This window comes from Lampris incognitus, chromosome 1, assembly GCF_029633865.1.
Source record: "Lampris incognitus isolate fLamInc1 chromosome 1, fLamInc1.hap2, whole genome shotgun sequence".
Classification (NCBI taxonomy): Eukaryota; Metazoa; Chordata; class Actinopteri; order Lampriformes; family Lampridae; genus Lampris; species Lampris incognitus.
In genome coordinates this window covers 123,709,997-123,733,363 of record NC_079211.1, presented here as the reverse complement: position 1 = coordinate 123,733,363, position 23,367 = coordinate 123,709,997, and the positions used below count along the sequence as shown (strand labels likewise).

The window sequence follows — 23,367 nt, the reverse complement described above, 5'->3', positions numbered from 1 at the left end:
AGGTTTGTCTGTGAGGATATGCTCTGCCTCTGAGCTGGAGGTAGTGGTTTCTTATAGAACAGTCCGTCGTGTCATACCCTATGTTTCCTGCATTAACTAAGGTGTCGTCTTACAAAGGAATGCAGGAAAACATCTGCGTTCATCATGTTCTGTGCCTGGTGAGTGTCTGTAGGTCCATTACTCTTATCTTTGCTGTCCCAGGCAGTGCCTGGGACGCGGCAAAGGGGAGGCAATCATGATAAAGTGGTTATGTGGCCCCCGTGGGAGGCACGCATGAAAACAATGGGTATGTGTGTCTGCAGTGAGTGAGAAGTTTCATACACACAGAGAAATGGAAAAATACAGAGTACATACGGAGTGCATATGGAGTACATTTTGTACTCCACAATTCCCCCCTTTTGTTCATTATTGAACACTGAGAGCAATAGGTAACATAGAAATAATGGAAATCAGCACACGTGTAGGAGGATTCAGAACTGGAGTCCTTGTGGGGGGGGGGGGGGGAAGAGGGGAAGAGCAGTGGTGGAGAGGGGGAAGATGCGTGGGGTGTTTTTGTCCCACCCAGACTCGTCCTGGCCGGGACAGGGTGATGTCAGGGGTGGGGGTGCAAAGTAGTAAAATTGTCCAGGCTAGGAGGATGCCCGCTACTGTCAAACATGCGGCAAGAAGAAACAGGCATAAAACAGGTCGTTGTTCCCATAACTGCCGGAAGGGGTCCCAAGGGCTCCATAGGCTAGGCCTGAAGGGATCCCATGTAGCACTTCGCTTCTTGGCTCGTTGTTGAGTCTGCCACTGGGGAACTGGAGTGGTTTGAGGGTTCTGCATTCTTTCCTTCGGGGTCAGCAACAGAGCTGTCGTCTGTTGGAGCTTGGACTGGTCTGCAATGGGTGGCGAGTATCCACGTGGCTCTTTCAGCAACCTTGACGGCCGTCTGCGTTGTCAACAACACCTGGAATGGACCCTCCCATCTGTTGGATCGCCAGGTCTTTCTCCGGAAACACCGGATGATGACCCAGACGCTGGGGAGGTAGGAATGGAGAACCTTCTCAGCTGGGGTGGGGAGAGCAGCTGTCACCTGTTGGGAGACTTGGGAGAGAGCAGAGGAGAGATTACAGCAGTGCTGTAGCATATCATGCTCGTAAAGAGCAGTTTGGGGAAGAGCTCCCGGTGCAGGGCCTGTTCCCATGGTCAGAGACCGTCCGATGTCGCATGCGCATGTACATAAGTACCAAGATAGTCCGGTGTCCTCACAGCACTTGGCCAGTTTGTTTTTTTAATGTGCCGTTCTCCCTTTCCACTGTCCCGCCGCTCGATGGGTGATATGCACAATGGTGTCTCAGATCTATGCTGAGAAATTTGGATAACTCCATGATGGCGGCGTTGACAAAATGACTGCCGTTATCACTGCTGAGTTTGTTGGGGATGCCCCACCGGGGAATAATTTCGGTGAGGAGGGCTTTTGCTATGGCCGAGGCCGAGGCACGTTTTGATGGAAACACTTCCACCCATTTGGACCACATGTCCACCATGAACCAGGCAATATTTTTTCTCTTCACATGGCGTTAACTCAATGAAATCCATCATTACATGGTGGAATGGCCCTGTTGGGGGGGAGGGGGTGCGCCTGCGCTGCTCTGGGCAATCTGTTTGTGTGGATTGTGTTGTGCGCAAATCATGCAGCGTCTGCAATGTTGCTCTGTGTAGGGTGTGAAGCCCTTGGTGAACCACTGTGCAATTACTGCCTGTAGGATCCCCCCTTTCGAAACGTGATCACGACCGTGGCACAGTTTCGCAAAATGAGGGAAAAAATGTTTAGGTAGGCATGGGTTGGAATCAGGGCCAAGCCAGACCCCCGTACTTGGGGACTTGACGGCCCCGGAGGAATGCCAGGTCGAGAGTTCGGTTGGCGGAGCAAACGTCTGCAGGGCAACCAAATCCACAGGTGGACCGGGCGGGCGCGCGTCAGGAGAATGAGACGTACGGAGGCACTGGGAAATGGGAAGCAGAGAGGCAGCCTTGGCCGGCGCATCTGCGCGGACATTACCCTGCGCAACAGAATCGGAAGTGGAAGTGTGAGCCTTACACCAGCATACAGCAACGGCAGCGGGGAGGAGGATGGTAGAGAGGAGAGCGTGCACTTGAGGACCATTGCGGATGGGTGTACCGGAAGAAGTACAACACTGTCTCTGTTACCAGAGAACACCAAAGTCATGTACCACGCCGAAAGCGTAGCGTGAATCCGTGTAGATGGTGACAGACTGGCCAGCTGCCAGCTCGCAGGCCGCAGAGAGGGCCATGAGTTCAGCAGCCTGTGCAGAGAGGTGAGAGGGCAACGAGCCGGAAGCAAGACAAGCGGAGGCAGAGCAAACGGCCCAACCAACCTGACATTGGCCGGTGGCAAGACAGCGGGAAGCTGACCCATCCACAAAAAGGACAATGTCAGGGTTGGCAAGAGGAGTGGAGCTGAGATCAGGCCGAGGTGAACAGCCAGCAGAGACAGCTGCAACGCAGTTGTGTGGTTCACCATCGTCTGGGGGGGGAAGAAGGGTAGCGGGGTTAAGGACAGTGTAGCGTTTGACAGTGATGTTGGGCATGTCAAGGAGCACAGTGTTGTAACGTAGCCACCGGGCTGCGGACAGGTGTGACGTTTTCTGTTCCAGTAGGAGGAGCGAGACAGCATGGGCAACCAGGAGAGTAAGGTCGGAGTACCCCACGATGTCTCGCGAGGCCATCACAGCCTTTTCAGCAGCAGCGACAGCTCGAAGGCAGCGAGGCAAGCCAGCCACCACCGGGTCAAGTTTGGCAGAGAAGTAAGCCACAGGGCGCAGCTTGCCCCCATGGGACTGCAAGAGGACAGAGATCATGCAGCCGTTGCGCTCATCCACAGTTTGAGTGAACGGTTGAGCGGGGTCCGGATAGCCTAGAGTTGGCGCAATTTGGAGCTGGATTTTCAGTCCCTCAAAGGCTTTTATTGCCTCTGGGGTCCACGAGAGGACCTGTGAGGCGGGTGCATGAGAGTCAACGAGGGCCCGAAGGGGTTTGTCAAAGGTTGCAAATGCCGGAACGAACAAGCGACAGTAAGAAGCCGTGCCTAAGAAGGACATCATTTGTTGTTTTTTTTTGTGTGGGCGTGGAAGGGAGGCAATGACTTGTGCGCGGGAGGGCGCGATTTGGCGTCCTTCCGGTGTGACTGTGTGTCCAAGGAAAGTGACGTGTTGTTGACAAAATTGGAGTTTGGAGAGACTAGCTTTGTGACCTTCTTGGGCCAGATGGTGTAAGAGAGAGACCAAGTCACGGCTGCACTGGTGGGGGCACAAAGCAGGAGGTCGTCGACGTACTGCAAAAGGGTTGAGCCGGGCGTCAGCGTAACTGTGCTAAGGCTGTCTCGAAGCGCACCGTTGTAGATCATGGGGCTTTCACAATAGCCCTGACACAGCCGTGTCCATGTGTAAGGTCGACCGTCAAATAGGAACGCAAACCAGAACTGGCTGTCAGGATGCACAGGGACGCTGAAGAAAGCGTTGGCAAGGTCCACAACGGTAAACCACCGTGCAGAAGGGGGAACCTGAGCCATAAGGGTGTAGGGATTGGGGACACAGGGCGTGCGGGCCCTGACAGCTGCATTTACTGCCTGAAGGTCTTGAACGAACCTCCATTCAGTGGGCTGTCTGGGTGGGCGTATCTTCTTCACACGAAGGATGGGAGTGGAAACCGGGGAGGTGGGGCAAGGGACAATTATGCCCTGTCACGCAAGGCATTGAATACAGGGCGGATACCGTTAACTGCTTCTGGTTTCAAAGGGTACTGAGGTTGGTGGCGACGGAAGTCGGATTTCGGAATAATGATAACAGGCTCACAATTACGTATGAGACCTACATCATATTTCCCGTCAGCCCAAAGATGGGAGGGGATGTTGTGAAGCTCCGGAGCAAGTGCGGTGTGTGTGTGTGCCAGTGTATGGGCCTCAGTCAGTGACGGTGAGGTGGATGAAAGAGCCAAAATTCGTGGCGTCACCGCAACGGTGGCGCTGAGGTCTACCCGATATCATTTTGAAGAGTCGGCGGGAAGGCGGGAAGCCAATCTGACGCCAGAGGAAGCTTGTCGCGCGAGTGGACCCGTATCTTTCCACTGGGAACCCCGTGGTTTTACCAAGGAGACGTGTGGGACCGAGTCATCAACCGAAAACAGCGCAGTCTGGTCGGTGTCTAATGCACACGTGAGGAAACCCCATTTTGATGACCAATAGAAATGTCGTAATTCAAACCCCTGCTCTAGTTTTCCCTGGCTGCGCCAGTGCTGTTCGTAATTCGAGTCGAATGTGAGGGTGACATGAGCGGTGCAGTGTAGGTTGTCCGCTGTCATGTAGGTCGATGCGTCCCCTGTTGTGCGTGCGTGAGCAAGGGAGCAGAGCCATTGTGTGTATTGGGAGGCGGTAAGAGCCCACATGTAGACCCGTAGAGGGAGGGCGGGGTTATGTGTATGTAAAAAAATATTCGCTGCTGGTAACAAAGTGATATGCAGCCCTGAAGAGGTGGAAACAACAGAGATGCCCAGTTGGATCATGTCATCTCTACCCAGCAAATTAAATGGGCAGTTATCAGAAATAAAAACAAGCAATTTTGTTGATGAGCTGTCATCCAGGCAAGCGAGGCCCACAGGAATGGATAACGGTTCCGCGACAGACGTACCACTCGCAACAGTGGAGAGGACCGTTTGGCTGCTCCATGTTACTGTGGACGGGCAATCGGCGGTTCTCGCCACCGTTCGTGTGGCTCCCATGTCTAACAAGAAAGGCAGCTCAGCATTTGCAAGACGCAAGGTTATCATTGGCAGTTTTCGGAAAGCTAGCTCATGAGATACATACTGTCCAACTGGGGAAGCTAACAGCAAAGCAGAGTCTTCATTGCAAATCCGTGTATTTGGTTGTGTCTGTGCATTCATACGACCTGATGTGGCAGCAGATGTGTCCAGGACCCCCTCCTCCTCCTCCCGCGTCGCCTGTCAGTCCGAACCCTGGTATGAGCCTCCCCGTGGGGCCCACTGGTTGTGAGGTCCGTCGCTCCGTCCCCTACCACCCTGTGGTCTGCTCTGACCCCATCCTCGGCCTCTTCCGCGCCCTTGGTTGCGCCCTCGATGGAGTGGACGGTCTTTAGCCCAGTGACCGGGCTGGCCACATGTGAAGCAGCAGTCGTCACCCGGTTGGGGGCCGCTGGGCTGGGCGTGTTGCCACGTGTTCTGACGTCGTGAACGATAACCGGGTCTGCCCTGTTGCGCGGGTTGGTGGGGTGAAGCCGCTGCAGCACCATGGAGGAGAGAGACAGAGGCGCGATGTTTGTCCTGAGCCTGCCTTGCCTTCTGTTCTTCTGCCTTTTTCTGTATTTGATTGTGGGCATGATCAGCATGTCTCAGCAAGTCTTCCAGTCGTCTCTTTCCGTATCCTACGCAGTGTGTTTCTATGGCTTTCCTAACTCCGTGCTGCAGGCTGGCCAGGAAATATTTGCAGAGGTAAATTTCCCATGGTCCCCTCTCTTGCCGATTGGTTGGTTGTAAGATGCCCCCATGGGTGTTGTAAATTTTGGTTAACCTGGCCAGGTAATCGGTGGGAGTTTCATTTGGGTTTTGCCGACATGTGGTGATCTGGTCTAGATCTAAGGTGATCTGGAACTATGTTCGAAAGGCGGTCGCCAGCCGGTCTAGTTGTTCACGGAAAATGGCGTTGTCGTCGTGATCCCAGGCAGGCTGCGTCAGATGACCCTGCTCAGGAATTTGAGAAGAGACTTTGGAAAAGGCAGCTGGTGTAAGGGTGATGCCCAAGAGGCGTCTGAGTTCGGTCCATGTTGGGCGAAACTCTTTGACGAATGCCGTAAGTTGCATGGCGCACTCATTACCATTCACAGTTGGGTCGGGCAGGTGAGTGGCCGCTTGCTTCATATCTTCATGAGTCCAGGGGCGGTGGATGAGAATCGGTCTGTGGGGGCCTGCGACTTCAATCACTGGAGGTGTAAAGCTACCATCCATGACTGTTCCACTAGAGGGGCCAGCGTAGCGCGTCCCCTGTCTCGTAGATGGGGGAGAGGGATTTGGTGGCAGTTGGGGTGGTGGTCCTGTGTTTGATGTCGACACCTGGTTCTGTTGGACAGGTTGCTGGACACACCCGGGGTCGTCAGAGGGGTGTCCCAGAGACATCGCTGTGAGCTGCAGATATAAGGAAGACAAAGGAGAGAGAGGCTGTTGCAAGTGTAGGTGCATATAAATAACAGACAGAGTCGGGCTGTGTCGCTTAGTAACATGTATTCACCGGCTGTGCCCATAACGCAACTGAGGCATGTTACACAGGGCAAGTATACATCAATCAGTGCCCCCAGGGGGAGCTGTTGGCTGCATAACATTACCCTACAACATCTCCCTTCCTTTCGTAGAATACAATACCAAATAATATAATGGATAGTATTAGCCATTAGAACATTAGTGCTCATATCCCAATATTAAAATAGTGCAATGGAAATAGTGCATCAAGAAGGAACAGCAAGTCAATATCAACCAAAACCTTTGCAGAACAATAACGACAAAATGGTAGCATCAGAACATCCACAAGACCACTGAATAAGAACATTAGAAGTGAACATCAGAGTTTTTGTTTCGTTTTTTTTTTTTTTTTTTTTAACGTCCACAGTCCAGTGTGTGTGTGTATGTGTATGTGTGTGTGCGTATGAGTGTGTGTGTGTCAATCTCAGTACAGTGTATGACCTAGAGGTCAAGTCTTTCTGGGGGCTTAATCTGCCTCCCGCTCTGGGAGAAGGCCCGGCCCTGTAACTCACGGCATGGTGTGGTCACAGCCTGTGGGGGAGATGGCGGCGACCTCGGGGCTGACGACCTTGGAGACATTACAGGGCTGCTGACGACTTCCTCCATGCTGCCCCCGCCCACATGGCCCCCTTCAGCTGCACACGCGCCCACAGGCTGCTCCGGTGGCCGTTCTGTGTGGGCTGACGGCTGTGGAGGGGCAACCTCTGCTGGTCGGAGATCAACCCTGTTGCGACGGTACGTGGTTCCCTCCACGTTGACGAGATAGAACCGCGGTCCCACCTGCTGCAGGCATACTCCTCTCCTCCATCGGCCTGTCCTGTCACCCGGGATTGGTTTCATCCTGACAGGCTGGCCGACGTTTAGCTCTGGCAGATCCCTCGCAGTTCTGTCATATGTCAGCTTCGCTGCCTGATGCTTCACCCTCAGCTTGTCTGTGACCCCAGTGATGATCTGAGGTGCTAGTAGCTGGTCGGCCACAGGGAGAAGAGTTCTCAGCTTCCGTGACATCAGCCGTTGTGCTGGGCTGCAGCGCATGCCCTCAGTGGGCGTGTTTCTCCAGTGTAGAAAAGCCTTCCAGGGGTCCTCGTCGGCCCGGTCTGCTTTTCTGCATAGGCCTTTCACAATCTTCACTGCAGACTCTGCTTTGCCGTTAGCTTTTGGGTGTCTCGGGGAGGACATGACATGTTCGAAGCCCCACTCCCTCGCAAACGCCCGAAACTCTCCACAATCAAACTGACCTCCGCAGTCGGAAATGACCCGGTCAGGGATACCGTACCATGCAAACTGCGCCTTGCACCTTCGGATGGTCGTTTCTGCCGACAGGTCTGGGAGTAGATCAATCTCCCAGAAGTCTGAATAGTGATCCACCATGAGCAGGAAGTCCTGCCTTGCATAGTTGAACAAGTCCATGCTCACCAGCTGCCACGGACGTGTGGGGAGCGGGTGTGACATCATAGTCTCTTTTTGTTGCTCGTGTGCATACTCGTTACACACTGAGCACTGCTGCACATAGTCCTTGATTTCCCCCTGCATATTTGGCCGGTAGAGAGTATCCCGGGCCTGTCTATAACAAGCCTTACCCCCCACGTGGTTGTAGTGGATCCGTTTCAGCATCTCAGGACGCATAGCTTTCGGAATGATGACACGCTGGCTCCTAAAAAGCACACCGTCCTGTGCGCTTATTTCATCTCTGATGGCCCAGTATTCTCTGATGGCTATGGGGCTCTTCTCTTTGTGTTCTGGCCATTCCTCCAGCACGACCGACTTGAGTGTTTGAAGACACACATCCTCCTCTGTGTGTTTTCGAATCTGTGCGAGGCGTTGGCTGGTGACGTTTAGATAGTCTGCCTGCTGAATGGCTGCTGTGTTGTACTGCACTTGCTGCATGCTGCAGACCATTTCACGTCTGTACTGAGTGTCCGTTCTCTGTGGCGGGGTGGTGGCTCTGCTGAACGTGTCACTGATGTACATTTCAGGGCCTGGCTTGTACATCACCGTGAGGCAGTAGTTCTGAAGTGTGAGCAGCATGCTTTGAAGGCGCTTTGGTGCACTGAGAAGGGGCTTAGTGAAGATTGACACCAGCGGGCGGTGGTCGGTCTCTGCAGTCACATCACCCCTCCCATATAGGTAGTAGTAGAAGCGTTGACAAGCGAATACGATGCCTCAGGCACTCCTTCTCAATCTGTGCGTAGTTTTGCTCCGTCTGGTTCAGCGCGCGGGAAGCGAACGCGACCGGCTGTCCCCCCTGAAGCAGGCAGCAGCCCAAACCGGTCTGACTGGAGTCGCTCTGTATGGTGACTGGCTTGCTGACATCATAGTAACGTAGTACTGGCACCGCCATGACCAATGTCTTGATTTCCTTCATAGCAGCATCATGTTTGGGCAACCAGTGCCACAGCACACCTTTGTCCAGCAACCTTCTCAGCGGTTCACACACCTCTGACAAGCGGGCCATGAACCTCGATAAATAGTTAACGAAGCCGACACACTGCTGAACGCCTTTTGCATCCGTGGGGTTTGGCATGTCCAGGACTGCCCTGACCTTCTCAGGATCAGCTTTGAGGCCCTCCACCGACAGTATGTGGCCATGGAAGCAGACCTTCCTCACACGAAACTGTAGCTTTTTTATGCTCAGCCTCAGCTTCACTTCCCTGCATCTGTCCATCAGAGCAATGAGGTTTGCGTCGTGGTTTCGAACGGCCTCCTCCTCCGTGTCCCCACAGCCGACTATGAGGATGTCATCGGCTATGGGCTCAATTCCTTTCAAACCAGCCAGCAGCTCATGTTGTTTCCTCTGGTGCAGCTCTGGTGTGACTGACACGCCGAAAGGGAGCTTCAGCCATCGCTTTCTACCCCACGGCGTCCAGAACGTTGTCATCAGGCTGCTCTCCTCATCAAGGCGACACTGCAAGAATGCGTCGTTCGCATCCACCAGGGTGAAGATACGTGCCTTAGGCAGCTTGTACAGCACGTCATCTAAAGTGGGCATGAGGTAATGGGACCTTTTCAGGGCTCAGTTAAGCGGCTTGGGGTCGATGCAAAGCCTCAATTTGTCCGGCTTCTTCACTATGACCAGATTGCTAATCCAGTCTGTGGGCTGAGTGACTGTGGTTAAGTGTCCATCCTTTTCATATTGGTCCAGCTGCGCCTTAACAGCTGCCTTGAGGGCCACCAGGACATTTCTTGGTGCGCACTGGACAGGGGCCACAGTGCTATCCAACTCGAAGTGAACATCACCCGGCAGTGACTCGACTGGGCTGGTGAACACGTCATTGTAAGTGTTAATGAGACAGCCTTTGGTTAGCTCACCTGTCTTGCAGTGCTCCACTTTATTCAGCTCTTCGGGAATGGTGAAGCGTATCAAGCAAAGTCTCTCGCATGTCTCCTCTGAAAGCAAGGGCTTCTGGCTGGTGCGCACGACCTCAAAGTCCAGTCTGTGCGTCTTGCCCCTGATGACACACTGTGTGCTGTACACGCCCATTGAGCTCATCCACTCACTGTTGTAGAGTCTCAGCCTGGTGAGACTTTTCTGAAGAGGCACTCTAGGTGCCAGTCTCATCTTGTCTTTCAAGCTCATCACGTTGCAGGTGGCTCCAGAGTCAAGCTGGCACCTCTGGACCCCTCTGTGCAGTGGCAGGTTGACAAACCACTTTTTCCTTTGAGTGTTCACAGCCCCCACGCTCTCAGCCGTGTACACATCCCTCTCATCGCGGTCGCTGTCCTCCGGGTCCACTAGTGGCGGGTCATCCACAGCGTTCAACTGACGTGCTTGCTGGCCTCTTTTCATGCATACTTTGGCAAAGTGATTAGCAGTGCCACACAAGCGACATGACTTTCCAAATGCGGGGCACAGGTCTCGCCCCCGTCTGTGCGGTGTGCCACAGTACTTGCATTCACCTGTGCCTCTCTGTGGCTGTGCAGATGTGTTGGTGGGCTCGGATGGCCTGCTGGTAGGTCTCCGTCCTGGTCGCTGTCCATGTGCTACATTGATGCTCTCCCCAGGCACAGAGCTGCTAAGTGACATGGATTTTAACTTATTGTCCAACACCTCCGCTGCACGGCAAATGTCAATAGCTCCCTCCAATTTAAGCTCCTTTTCTCTTAGCATGCGTCGTCTGGCGCCCTCATCAGTTGTTCCAAGAACAAGCCTGTCCCTTATAGCTCCATATTCACATGTGGCAGCCTTTTCTCTCAGTCTCGTGACAAAAGCATCCACAGGTTCTCCTTCCTCTTGTTTAAGGTTGCCAAAAACATACCTTTCAAAGATGACGTTTTTGGTAGGTGTGAAGTATTCCCCCAGTTTGTCGAGTATCGCTCCGGCGTCTTTCTGCTCTTCCGCTGTGAGTCCCAGGTTGTGCACGTAAACATGGAGGCATTCCTTCCCCATTAGCCTCCGGAGCGTCGCTGCCTGCACCGGCTTCTCTGCCTTGTCGATCCCGGTCGCAAGCAAATAATCCTCAAACTCTGATCGAAAGCTAGCCCAGTTGCTGTGAAGATCCCCAGTCATCTTCATGGGCTCCGGCGGCGGAATATTGGAAGCCATCGTCTTGGCTCGATGCTAATGCTAGCAGGCTAACTAAAACTTCTAGCTACGCTTAGTAAAAAAATAAACGCACGCTGTTCAAGCAACAGGCAACGTAAGACTCACGTTGGGTTCCAATACAGCTTCTGACACCATGTTGCAAGTGTAGGTGCATATAAATAGCAGACAGAGTCGGGCTGTGTCGCTTAGTAACATGTATTCACCGGCTGTGCCCATAACGCAACTGAGGCATGTTACACAGGGCAAGTATACATCAATCAGTGCCCCCAGGGGGAGCTGTTGGCTACATAACATTACCCTACAACAGAGGCTGGCTGCCATGTGAGTATGGCGGAGAGGTGGGTGTCAGAGATGGATTAGGAGAGGTGGGTGTCAGAGATCGATTAGGAGAGGTGTGTGAGAACGGGTCTTTGGTTGATACGGGAGCTGTCGTATCTCTGTCTTTGTCTGAGTCGTCGCTGCGTGTCATAGTCCTCTGTAGTTTTTTTCTTTCCCTACTTTCACACTCTTTCTCCCACATTCCCAAAATTCTTTCTTGCTCTGCCATATACTCTAACCATTTTGTAGGAATCTTTTTCCTTTCTAAGACCTTCGCTTTTCCCTTTTCCATGGACTGTCGAACTTTCATTAGTTTATTCTTGCTCAAAGTTCCTTCAACAGGAAACCCATGACCCTGTATCCAGTCTAAAACATATTTTACAGAGTCTTAGCCATATTTTCTTATCATTATGTGATAGATCGGACCCTCCATATCTATCGGGGGCAGTTTACTGCCCTTGTTTCCCATTCCTTTCTCTTTTTTTCCTTCTCCTCTAGGTTCACTTAATCCTACCAGGTAACCACTTTTATTAGTGCGAGACCGAGGATTTTTGCGCGAGGTTCACTTAATCCTACCAGGTAACCACTTTAATTAGTGCGAGACCGAGGGTGAACAGCCGCTTAATTGTCAGTGCACGACCTCATCTGGTTTCAATAGTACGCGTTTTAAGTGATCATTTTATCCTTTAAAGAATTCTGCTTACCCGTGCGATAAATCTCCCAGGGTTTTGCTGAGGAATCTCAGCGACGCCGACCAAACGGACCACCCGCCTCTCCCTTTCTTCTTCTCAAATCTGGTGAGGTTATTGGGAGATCGGTGACTATGTCCTCGTCCCGAGATGATCAGTCAGCCGATTGTCCGTCTGGCGGGCGACGTGAGATCCCACTTCTGACACCAAATTCTGTCGTGGATTTTCCTTTAGCCTTTAATGGGCTCTTGCCACAGCAACCTCTGGGGAGAATAATCATCGGACAAATATTGGAACAAACAGAGAATCTTTATTGCATCTGCAGATGGAGGGACATAAGGCTACATAGAGGTTCGTCTGTGAGGATATGCTCTGCCCGAGCTGGAGGTAGTGGTTTCGTACAGAACAGTCCGTCGCGTCATACCCTATGTTTCCTGCATTAACTAAGGTGTCGTCTTACAAAGGAATGCAGGAGTGTCTGAGTGGTACGTCTGAGTGTCTGTAGGTCCATTACTCTTATCTTTGCCTGGGACACGGCAAAGGGGAGGCAATCATGATAAAGTGGCTATGTGACCCCATGGGAGGCACGCATGAAAACAATGGGTATGTGTGTCTGCAGTGAGTGAGAAGTTTCATACACAGAGAAATGGAAAACTACAGAGTACATACGGAGTGCATATGGAGTACATTTTGTACTCCACAGCAGACACAGGGAAAACATGTAAACTCCATACACAGGACGAGCCGGGACAACCCCCAAGGTTGGACTACCCCAGGGCTCGAACCCAGGACTTTCTTGCTGTGAGGCGACCACACTAACCACTGTGACTTGTCATTCAACTCTAGCTAATAAAACTGCAAAAATAATGCAAATTGAGTAGGCTAATTTAGTTCTGCAATCAAAACTACAGACATGTGAAACATGACTGTGTGCTGGTAAACACATACTGTGGTACAGTTCATTAAAATGTCATGTGTATAAACTCCACATAACCAGCTGAACATCTGGCCAGCTGCCAGCTCTTCTCTCTCATATGCCAACTCTGTATAACTAAAATAAGAACATTTGATGACCAAGAAAAGAAGTCCATAGATAGATCTCAATGTTTTAAGAGTACAGACTGGCTACAATGATAGCTAAAATATTTGTATTGTGCAATTGGAACTACAAGGCCTAACTAAGCAGAAATATATATTTAGAAATGGGCATAAGTAAAGATTGAACATTAAAATAAAAGGCACGGGTGCAAAATCAATAAAACTGGGGGAAAGAGAGTAAATTTCTCTACCTTTACATTTCACAATGTAATCATGGTAAAAACTTGAACTTTCAATCATGACAATGGGTTGGTTGCCTTCTCCTGGTTTGGAAGGCAGCAAGCGGCGGGAGAGGACAGGTGTGACATGGCGTGAATACAGAACACAGCGTTGGCCAGTGATGTCTGACACTGACACAGAATCAGTCAACATCTTTCAACATTTCATTGGAAAGAAAATTTGTCTAATTGTAAAAGTATTGTTGCCAATTCCCCTACAGTGAGAAGTACATACATTCTCCTATAGTGAATGTGTAAAACAGATGCTGTTCCTTTTTTTCATAAAAAGAAAAAAATGTGCACATAAAATGTTAAGGTTAGTAAATTCATTACATAGGAAGTCTTTTTTTCTTCATTAAGTGCATGCAGCAATTTGACAAGATATAATTTTTGCAAATGGAAATGAAAACTATTTCAGTTATGAATTTTAAACCTACACTGGAACTAATCCTTCATCTCTCAAAACCCAAAACTATGGCGTCTTCTTAACAGACAGCCTTGTCTTCGATTACAATTTAGGGGAATGAAAGTCAATGAATTTGATAATCTGTGCTTTTAAAGCCAGCCACACAGGCAAGACAAAATCACATACAAAGTGTGTTGCTGAGAGAGAGAGAGAGAGAGAGAGAGAGAGAGAGAGAGAGAGAGAGAGAGAGAGAGAGAGAGAGAGAGAGAGAGAGAGAGAGAGAGAGAGAGAGAGAAAGAAAGAAAGAAAGAAAGTGTGAAGCATTCATTTAACTTCATTGGTGACACTCATCTTGGGGGACATATTAATAATGAGTTCAACTTAAGACTGATAATATTGGTATTGCAATCATTTAATTTCTATAAGACATCTGACAAGAATTTTCAGCAGTCAGGGTAAAAAGTGCGTAGGAATGACAGAAATCAATTTCAATTGCTCCTGATTATTTGATTTTTCACTACCAGAAAAACAGCAGGGGGAGTTAGCAAACTGCAAAACGGCAGTATATATGCCTACATTTTAGGGAATTGCACTGACAATTGCAAGAGACATTGCGTTAAGCAACACGTCTCTTGATAATCCTTTTATGCTAGTAATTGTTAGGCAAAAATGATTAACAAACACAAAATTTGCATTTAACTTTGGTTGCTAATCTCTTGATGTCGTTCTTCTTTGAAGGGAACATGAAACACCCCATGCATTTCTAAAATTATATATTCTTTTTTTGAGGAGATATGCTTTTTATTTATTTTCCATTTCAATTATTCCCATTTTGTTAAACTATAAACTTATCCAGAAAAAAATGTTTGATTAAAAATTATGAAATATGAATTAAAAGATATTAAATATTTAATTCCTTTCTGCATAGGTGTGGATGCTGGTGCAACGCAAGTGGATGTATCTGGAGAACATATTCATTGGCGGAGACATCCGCTCTCAGCTACCTGAGGAAGCCAATAAATTTGACAAGATTGACAGATCGTTCAAAAAAGTGAGCACCTAGTGTTATTTAACATCGTGGGAAACTCAGGGTGACATCACAACTTGGTTTTGCAGATCAAAGGTAATTCAACCTGTTCTTTATTTTGGAGTAGATAATGAGTGACACGGTGAGGGATCCAGGTATCAAGCGATGCTGTCTGGTACCCAGCCGGCTAGCAGAGCTTCAGGGCTTGAGTGATGGTCTAGAGAGGTGCCAGAAGAGTCTCAATGACTACCTGGATTCCAAACGAAACGCCTTCCCGCGTTTCTTCTTCATCTCTGATGATGAGCTGCTCAGCATCCTGGGGAGCAGCGACCCTGCCTGTGTCCAGGAGCATATGATCAAGGTACAAGTTCTCTGGAAGGCCACTGTCTATGCCCATTTAAAAAGGGCCATGCTCTAGGTCCAGACCTTTCTCTAGCCTGGCCCCAAAATGGTTCTCTAAACATTATCAATTCACTTAGTATTTATTCAAAACAATGCCTAAAAACCTTTCTTTTCCAGGCCTGCTTTAATCCATAGATGTTTCTAAGCATGACTGTTATACTTATTTGTGGCATTATCCGTCTTGGTTGTAATTTGAATCATGTTGACGATCTAGCTATTGTGCATTTAAACTATTTTCATTTGCCATGACATGCTCTCTTGGCTATGAAATAATTACTGTTTAGTCTTATAATATGTCTGTAGGTTAACACAAATATATCTGCCAAGTGCTGAGTGTTTTGTAAGCTGCTTTTAATGATAGCATCTGCTAAATGCAAAACTGTTAAAGATGTACCAGGGCCACTGCAGAGTGACGCCTTGACATGGGACAATCTTTGTGAAAGATGTGTCTTAATTCTTCAAAGTAGCATTAAGTTAGATCCCCCCATCCTTCCCTTATGTCTCGTATGCTAGATGTACGACAATATAGCGTCTTTGAGGTTTGATGAGTCAAGTAATGGGGAGACAGTAGCAGGGGCTCTGGTGTCTGCAGAGGGAGAGGTAATGGAATTGAAGAAGCCCATCCCAGCAGAGGGCAGAGTGGAAGATTGGATGACCAGAGTGTTACAAGAGATGAGGAGGACCAATCGACTTATCACCAAGGAAGCCATCTTTCGCTACTGTGAAGACAGGAGCAGGTGTGCATGTGTATCTTTGTGTGTATGTTTCTGTGCCTGTGAAGGCACAAGCAAGATGTTTCATATGACCCTTTCAACAGTGGGACTATTTGTACAGTTTCCTCTGTACAAATAGTTAGTTAAATAGTCATATATCTTCCCCATGTCTCCCTCAGGGTAGACTGGATGTTGCTTTACCAGGGCATGGTAGTGCTGGCTGGGAACCAGGTATGGTGGACCTGGGAGGTAGAGGATGTATTTAAACAAGTGAAGAAGGGAGAGAAGCAGGCGATGAAGCACTTTGCCAAGAAAATGCACCGGCAGATTGATGAGCTGGTGACACGCATTACACTCCCCATGAAGCAAAACGACAGACGTAAGCTAAACACTGTCCTTATCATCGATGTGCACGCCAGAGACATTGTTGACAGCTTTGTCTGGGACAGGTAAGCACTGTTAGGTTTAGTTTAGTTTAGTTTAGCTTAGTTTTGTACACACTCTGATACATCATGGAGGAGGCAGAAAAAGGAATTTTTGAAGCTGAATCTTCTGAACTTTTTCCCCAGTATCATGGATGCCCGTGAATTTAAGTGGGAAAGCCAACTGAGGTTCTACTGGGATCGAGAACCAGATGACCTGTTTGTGCATCAGTGTAGCGCCACTTTCTCATATGGTTATGAATATATGGGGCTGAATGGTCGTCTAGTTATAACCCCTTTGACTGACCGCATCTACCTCACCCTCACACAGGTTTGGGCATCTCAACACCATGAATGAACAAAACAATGGAGTGGGCAAATGTAATGGCTGAATCTCTGTTGATAGTATAAGAGGTGTATTTTTTTGTGTTTTTACACTTGCATTTGGGTGTGTATTTATGACTCAGGCCTTATCCATGTATCTGGGTGGAGCTCCTGCTGGACCAGCTGGTACAGGAAAGACAGAGTCCACCAAAGACCTGGCCAAGGCTTTGGGCCTGTTCTGTGTGGTTACTAACTGCGGAGAGGGCATGGACTTCATGGTGAGCGACCTTTTTCTTTCAGAATCACTTGGTTCCTATGCAAGTCTGGAAAGTCTTGAAAATCAATTAAATCATTTCAAGGTCTCAAACTGGTTCGGAGTGACTCAAAAAGACTGAAAATAATCTTCAGTTATGGAATGATACATATTTGATGTAGCTTTTTAGTCAAGACCACCCAAAGTGAGAGCAAGTCAGATCGAGTCTTTAGGGATGCGAGTCCGACTCAGGTACAAAACCAAACTTTACTGAGTTTGACTCAAGTCCAAGACTTAAACAGATTTTCCACTTGCCCTAGAAAGCCTGGACATTTATAGACTAGTTTTCCAGTCATGGAAAACATTCAAAAAATAATAAAATTGGTCAAATATCTTGGAAATATCATTGAGGACCTGGAAAATTGTAAAGCTAGATTATAAAAACAAATTTTTACCCACTGAGATGGCATATTTTCAGTATAATTCTTTGCTGAGATCTCATATTTTTGTCTATATTTTTAGCCACTGAGTGCTCGAGGGTTTGAGTGCTCATCACTGCTTTAAGTTTTTTTCAGTGACCAGCTAAAAGTTAGAGTCCAATAAGACTGTTGAGTCTTTCACTGATAATTAACACTGAACAATGTAACCTTCAGTGAGCAATGACTTTCATGTATATCCAAGCAAATGTCATGGAAAATGTCTTTGAAAAGTCCTGGAAAATGATCCCCTGACATGAGTGGGAACCCTGTCTAAGGTGGTGAGTCCAACTCAAGACCAATGGGCCCAAAACGTATAGACTGATACCAGAATAGTGTAAATCCAGTCAAACTTGTTACTTACTCCCTTCCCATCCATTTTGTCTCACTGTATAGGCTGTAGGGAAGATCTTCTCTGGCCTCGCCCAGTGTGGAGCCTGGGGCTGCTTTGATGAGTTCAACCGTATTGATGCATCAGTGCTGTCCGTCATCTCATCCCAGATCCAGACCATTCGCAAGGCTCTCATTCTCCACCTCAAGAGGTTCTATGTGAGTCAAATGATGATAAAGCTTGGAGCAGAGAATGAAAGCATCAAAATATTTTTTTTACTTCTCTGAAAGCATAAAGGTCACAACATACTCAGGTTTCATCCTTGTCTTTTTGGTCTAAGTGCAGACTGTACTAGAATTGTTCACTTGAATGGTTTGACTTTACTATCCAACCTGCCCTGTCTTTGCCTCCTGTGTATTTCAGTTTGAAGGCCAAGAGATCAGTCTGGATGATCGTATAGGGATTTTCATCACTATGAACCCAGGCTATGCAGGGCGCACAGAGCTGCCAGAATCAGTCAAAGCCCTTTTCAGACCTGTGGTAGTTGTTGTACCAGACCTGCAGCAGATCTGTGAGATCATGCTATTCTCTGAGGGATTTCTCATGGCTGAGGTGAGGGACACACACATACCAAGCTGCAAATGTGCACTTGTATGCAGACAAACCCATGCGTGCACGCACGCACGCACGCACGCACACACACACACACACACACACACACACACACACACACACACACACACACACACACACACATTTCGTACACAAAATTTCCCTTCACATTGTCAATTGCCCATTCATTATGACCCTTGCTGTTGTTCAATTTAGATTCTGGCAAAGAAGATGACGGTTTTATATAAGCTGGCTCGTGAACAGCTGTCCAAGCAATCTCATTATGACTTTGGCTTGCGAGCCCTCAAGTCTGTATTAGTAATGGCAGGGGAGCTAAAGCGAAGCTCACCAGACCTTAATGAGGTAAGGATGTATAGATTACAAATAGTGGCCTGAGTACACTTCTGGAAACTCCCCACTCACCTGTCTGATTTTTATGACAAAATGTCTCGCTTTGCCAGTTTTTGTCAGTTTCAGTCTTTACCTCAAGATCTTTTTTCCTCTTTTCCTCTCAGGATGTGGTGTTGATGCGTGCCCTCAGGGACATGAACCTGCCTAAGTTTGTGTTTGAGGATGTGCCTCTTTTCCTGGGGCTGATCTCAGACTTGTTTCCAGGGTTGGATTGCCCCCGTGTCCGCTACCCCAGCTTCAATGATGCTGTGGAGCAGATTCTGCAAGAGAACAAATACATCTTGTTGCCCAATCAGGTGTTTCAGCCGCTGCTGCATGTCCAATTCCACTAAACCTTTGGTGATGGAGATAAAGCCTTTGTTTAAGTAGTCCTCTAAAGTAACATTGATGTTTATATATGTTATTCTTGATCAATCCATGTTTCTACTCATTGAAACCTCAGTGTTGTTTTTTTTTAGACTATTTTGTTTTAGATTATGCTACAATCATGTATTTCTTTATCTGTTGAGATAGGCTGTAGTGGGTTTTTGAAGAATAACGTTAAAATAATCTGTAGTATTACCTAGACAGTATTAATGCCATAATTTCTCTAAGTATCCCTCCCAACTCGTCCTGCTGCCACTATCCTCCTCCCTACATTTTGTGCTGTTATGGCCATATCAATTGCTTATATCACATGTACCTGTTAAGATATGAGTAAAGGCCTTAAGGGGGTGAAAACCAACATGTACTTGGGACACAGAAAGAAAATGTTTTTTCAGTAAGCCATATTACATGTTTACTCAGGTCCTTATTGAGGAACAAAAGCTTTGTCAGAGAATAATGATGTCGCATGCACCATAGCTGTTAGAATTTTCTCTTTGAAAATATTGCAAGATAAAGCATATAAAGGATGCACCATATGTTGTCTATGCTTACCATTTTCAACTTAACAACAGAGCGATTAGCAAATGGAATTTAAAAGTTTCATTAATTTTAGACAAAAAAAAATCAAATGGATCTGGATGTGCTCTTGGAGCACAAATTGACATCATCACTTAAGAGGTCTATCTTGTGAAATTTAAATGGAAAAGATTGACCTTAAACACGTGATGCTCAGGTTTTGGTGTTGGATGGTATTTACCAATTATGCTTGTGGTTTCAGGTGGATAAAGTGGTCCAGATGTATGAGACCATGATGACCAGACACACTACCATGGTGGTGGGGCCCACAGGTGGAGGAAAATCAGTTGTGATCAGCACATTATGTCAGGCTCAGACCAAGTCAGTGCTACTGTAAACTACCCCGCCCAGTCATTCATATTTGATTTGGAGTAGTCCTCATGTTGATAGTTGTTTTATCACCCACATCAACAGATTAGGGATGCCCACCAAGCTGTACTGCCTGAATCCTAAAGCGATGAGTGTCATTGAGCTCTACGGCATACTGGATCCTGTCACCCGTGACTGGACTGATGGTATCCTGTCCAACATCTTTCGTGACATCAACAAACCCACTGACAAAAAAGAAAGGAGGTACTCTAGAAGAAAAACACTTAAGAAATTAATTCAAACATTAGGAGTTGCATGGTAGTTTCTCTGAACTATAAGCACTCCAAATCTAGTATTTGCCTTGCACTTGTGTGGCTGCAATAGCCCACCACACTTAGAAAAATAGAAAACATGCTAAAAAAAATTGTCACCTAACTAAATAGCCCCACATACCTCCATAGATCATAAAGATTTTCATTCAAATGTTGAATGTTTACACTATTCTGTAGAATTTTGCCTAAAAATATTAACTGCATCTCACAGATACATCCTGTTTGATGGGGATGTGGATGCTCTGTGGGTTGAGAATATGAACTCAGTGATGGACGACAACAAACTCCTTACTCTGGCCAATGGAGAGAGGATCCGTTTACAGGGACACTGTGCCCTGCTTTTTGAGGTTTGTCTGAATTTCAACATCTCTGTGTTTTGTAAAGTAGCATGTGGCAGTCATTGTAAGGCAACATGTTTCACAGGTTGGTGATTTGCAGTATGCCTCTCCTGCTACTGTGTCCCGCTGTGGAATGGTATTTGTTGACCCCAAAAACCTTCGGTACACCCCATTTTGGCAGAGATGGGTTAACAACCGACCGCTCAGGGTATGAAAAATAAATCTGTATGGTAAATGTGACTGTCTCAGCAGAATTACTGATTTTAAGAAACATCTCAACTTCATATCCATGTTTTTCTCTAGGAACAACAAGAGCTTAATAAGTTGTTTAAGAAATATGTCCCCAGCGCTACTGACATGGTCGTGGATGGCATTGTTGATAGTAAACAAGGACAGAAACTGAAGACCATTGTCCCCCAGACAGATCTAAACATGGTTGGTTTATCTTGTCTATCTCAGCTGTCCTTCCATGTCCCTATTGTTAAACTTAACTAAGAGTTGAAATCTGTCATACTTTGACCTTAGATTTGTTGCCCTTGTTATTATTGAGGACAATGTCTATATTAAGATGATTGCATTCATGTTTGTCTTCATTGGTGGTGTGTTAGGTGACACAGCTGTCCATGATGCTAGATGCCTTACTAGACACCGAGGGTCATAGTGCAGAGGTCTTGGAATGTTACTTCTTGGAAGCTCTGTGTTGCTCTCTCGGTGCTACCTTAGTGGACAGGGGCAGGACCAAGTTTGATGAGTTTATCAAAAAATTGTCCTGCTTAGCTACAGTTCAAGATGAGAAGGTCGTGGCTGGACCAGGAGAGATCCCAGGTTGGTGAAGAACACAACAATGTACTTAATTCAGGTGGTCAACAAATTGATAAACTTATATGTAGCCTGTGGAATTAGATACCACACAGGACACAATTACTTCCGGGGTTCTTGTAGCTTTAATTTTATTGTTTGAACCTTCGAATGCAGATCGTTTTACTGAGTGCATAAATTCCTGTGTCTTTCGAGCAAACAGCTCATAAATGTTCACAGATGTGGCAAGTTTAACAGAAAAGATTTTAAAAGGAAAATAATAAATACAAAATACAAAATACGGTGCAAAATACGGCAGTGGACTATGTATGTTAAACAGGGTTTAACAAAGACATGTGGAACTTCCTGAAGATTGCACAACTTCTCACTCTGTCAGTTACCTTTAAACAGAATTAAAATGCATATAAAACCTTTACATTTCCCTTACTACCCAAATACAATGGCATGGTGTGGCTTTATGCACGCCAACATTACCTTGTCATGCCTGCAATGGCGAACAGTGGTCGACGGCTCGCGCCCAAAATCACCGAACATCAACTCCAGTAGCGTCTAAATCAAACCACCGTGTCAAATTACCGACATACAATATTGTTTGGAATAATGTTACAGGTATATTTCACAAGATATTTACACCTACTTACTATGGAGTCAGAGCACCGTCACACCGCAATCTTCAGGTGGTTCGCACAAGAAAAAAAAAAGAATACCCAAGATGCACTTGGATAACTTGCAGAAAGAGTACCCAAGATGCACTTGGATAACTTGCACGGAGTTACAATAAAAGTCCGCAACACTGCCACTTACTCGTCAAAACATGCAATGACAACCAAAACTATAAAAATACACTCACAATCTGCGTCACAATTTAAATACATCAAATGACATTTTACACGGCTTGACAGTGTAACAATTACATATATTAACAGTTAAACTATACTAAATTTAAGTGGAAAATCATTTAACATATTTAACAGATTTACCACCCGGCTACATACTCCCCTGCAAATATAGTCAACGTCCTCGGTGACTACGAAACATGAACTGACTCAAATACTCCCTGCAAGGCCTTTTCAAAGAGAGCAGCACCCAGGCTTGTTAAAACCTTAGAGACCATGTCTGTGCTGACTGAGACTGCATTACAGGCTGACTTTGGCAGATGAAATGGGTTTGAATGAGATCCAGCCATTTCCCGCTTGCTTTTCCTAACGGCAGGTTTAGGTGCATAGGTTCTACGTCCTGCTCCACCAGCATCATCTGTTAGTGTGGGCCTGTCCCTGTTTTCAATAATGGGCAAGTCACTGTCGCTAACGTCTGGATGCACATCATTAACACATTCTGTTTCTGTGCCACAATTTCTCATATCTGAATAACTTTCCTCAGGTCCTTCACTGTCACTCTCATCTGTGAGTGCTGTCACATGTAAACTAACACTTTCTGCTGCAAGAGGCAGATTAGGTACTTGCACAAGCCGGCGAGGGATGACTTCCTCAACAATAACAAAATCAGCCTCAGGTGACTCAGGCTCATCCTCAGCTACCGGCTGTGTAGTGGTCTGTAACCTAGTTCTAGTTCTGGGTTTGGGAACTGGTTTTGCACAAGGTCGCAACTCTGACCTATGAACTCTTTTAATGAGACCTCTCTCAAAAGGTTCAATGGTGTGTGTGGTACCCTGGATGTCAACTACCTTGTAGACTGTTGAGGTCCATGTGTCCTGAATCTTATGTCTACCTGGGGGTCGGTGACGTAGGAAAACCAACTGACCAATGTCTACAGGAGGACAATACACCTTCTCATTTTGCAGTGAGATCCTCTCAGCTGCCTTCTGCTCTGAGTACTCTCTGGCTCTCTCGTGTGCCTGTCTGAGTCTCTCCTGATGAACAGACAACCAATCCTGTTTCCTGTCTGACACACACTCACGCCCTAATAAAGCATCTACTGGGAGATGTGGCTGTACCCCGAAAAGCAAATAATGAGGCGAGTACCCTGTGGTGGAATGAGGAGTGACATTATAGGCATATACTACTTCAGACAGATGCTCTGGCCAACGCTTTTTTTCCTCTGGTGGGAGTGTCCTTAAC

The 23,367-nt window shown here is 47.3% G+C and overlaps 1 protein-coding gene across 1 annotated transcript in view; it reads left to right on the top strand.

Annotated features, from left to right (window-relative positions):
- The window catches only part of dnah10 (dynein axonemal heavy chain 10), a 67,896-nt gene that overhangs the window by 12,399 nt on the left and 32,130 nt on the right, over positions 1 to 23,367 (top strand). Inside the window, 16 exon segments of the mRNA XM_056279415.1 lie at positions 14,507 to 14,629; positions 14,733 to 14,966; positions 15,521 to 15,744; positions 15,900 to 16,169; positions 16,290 to 16,473; positions 16,610 to 16,744; positions 17,592 to 17,744; positions 17,950 to 18,138; positions 18,355 to 18,501; positions 18,654 to 18,845; positions 19,694 to 19,812; positions 19,906 to 20,064; positions 20,344 to 20,479; positions 20,556 to 20,700; positions 20,784 to 20,905; positions 21,079 to 21,295. Of these exon segments, the coding sequence (XP_056135390.1) occupies positions 14,507 to 14,629; positions 14,733 to 14,966; positions 15,521 to 15,744; positions 15,900 to 16,169; positions 16,290 to 16,473; positions 16,610 to 16,744; positions 17,592 to 17,744; positions 17,950 to 18,138; positions 18,355 to 18,501; positions 18,654 to 18,845; positions 19,694 to 19,812; positions 19,906 to 20,064; positions 20,344 to 20,479; positions 20,556 to 20,700; positions 20,784 to 20,905; positions 21,079 to 21,295 (2,749 nt within the window).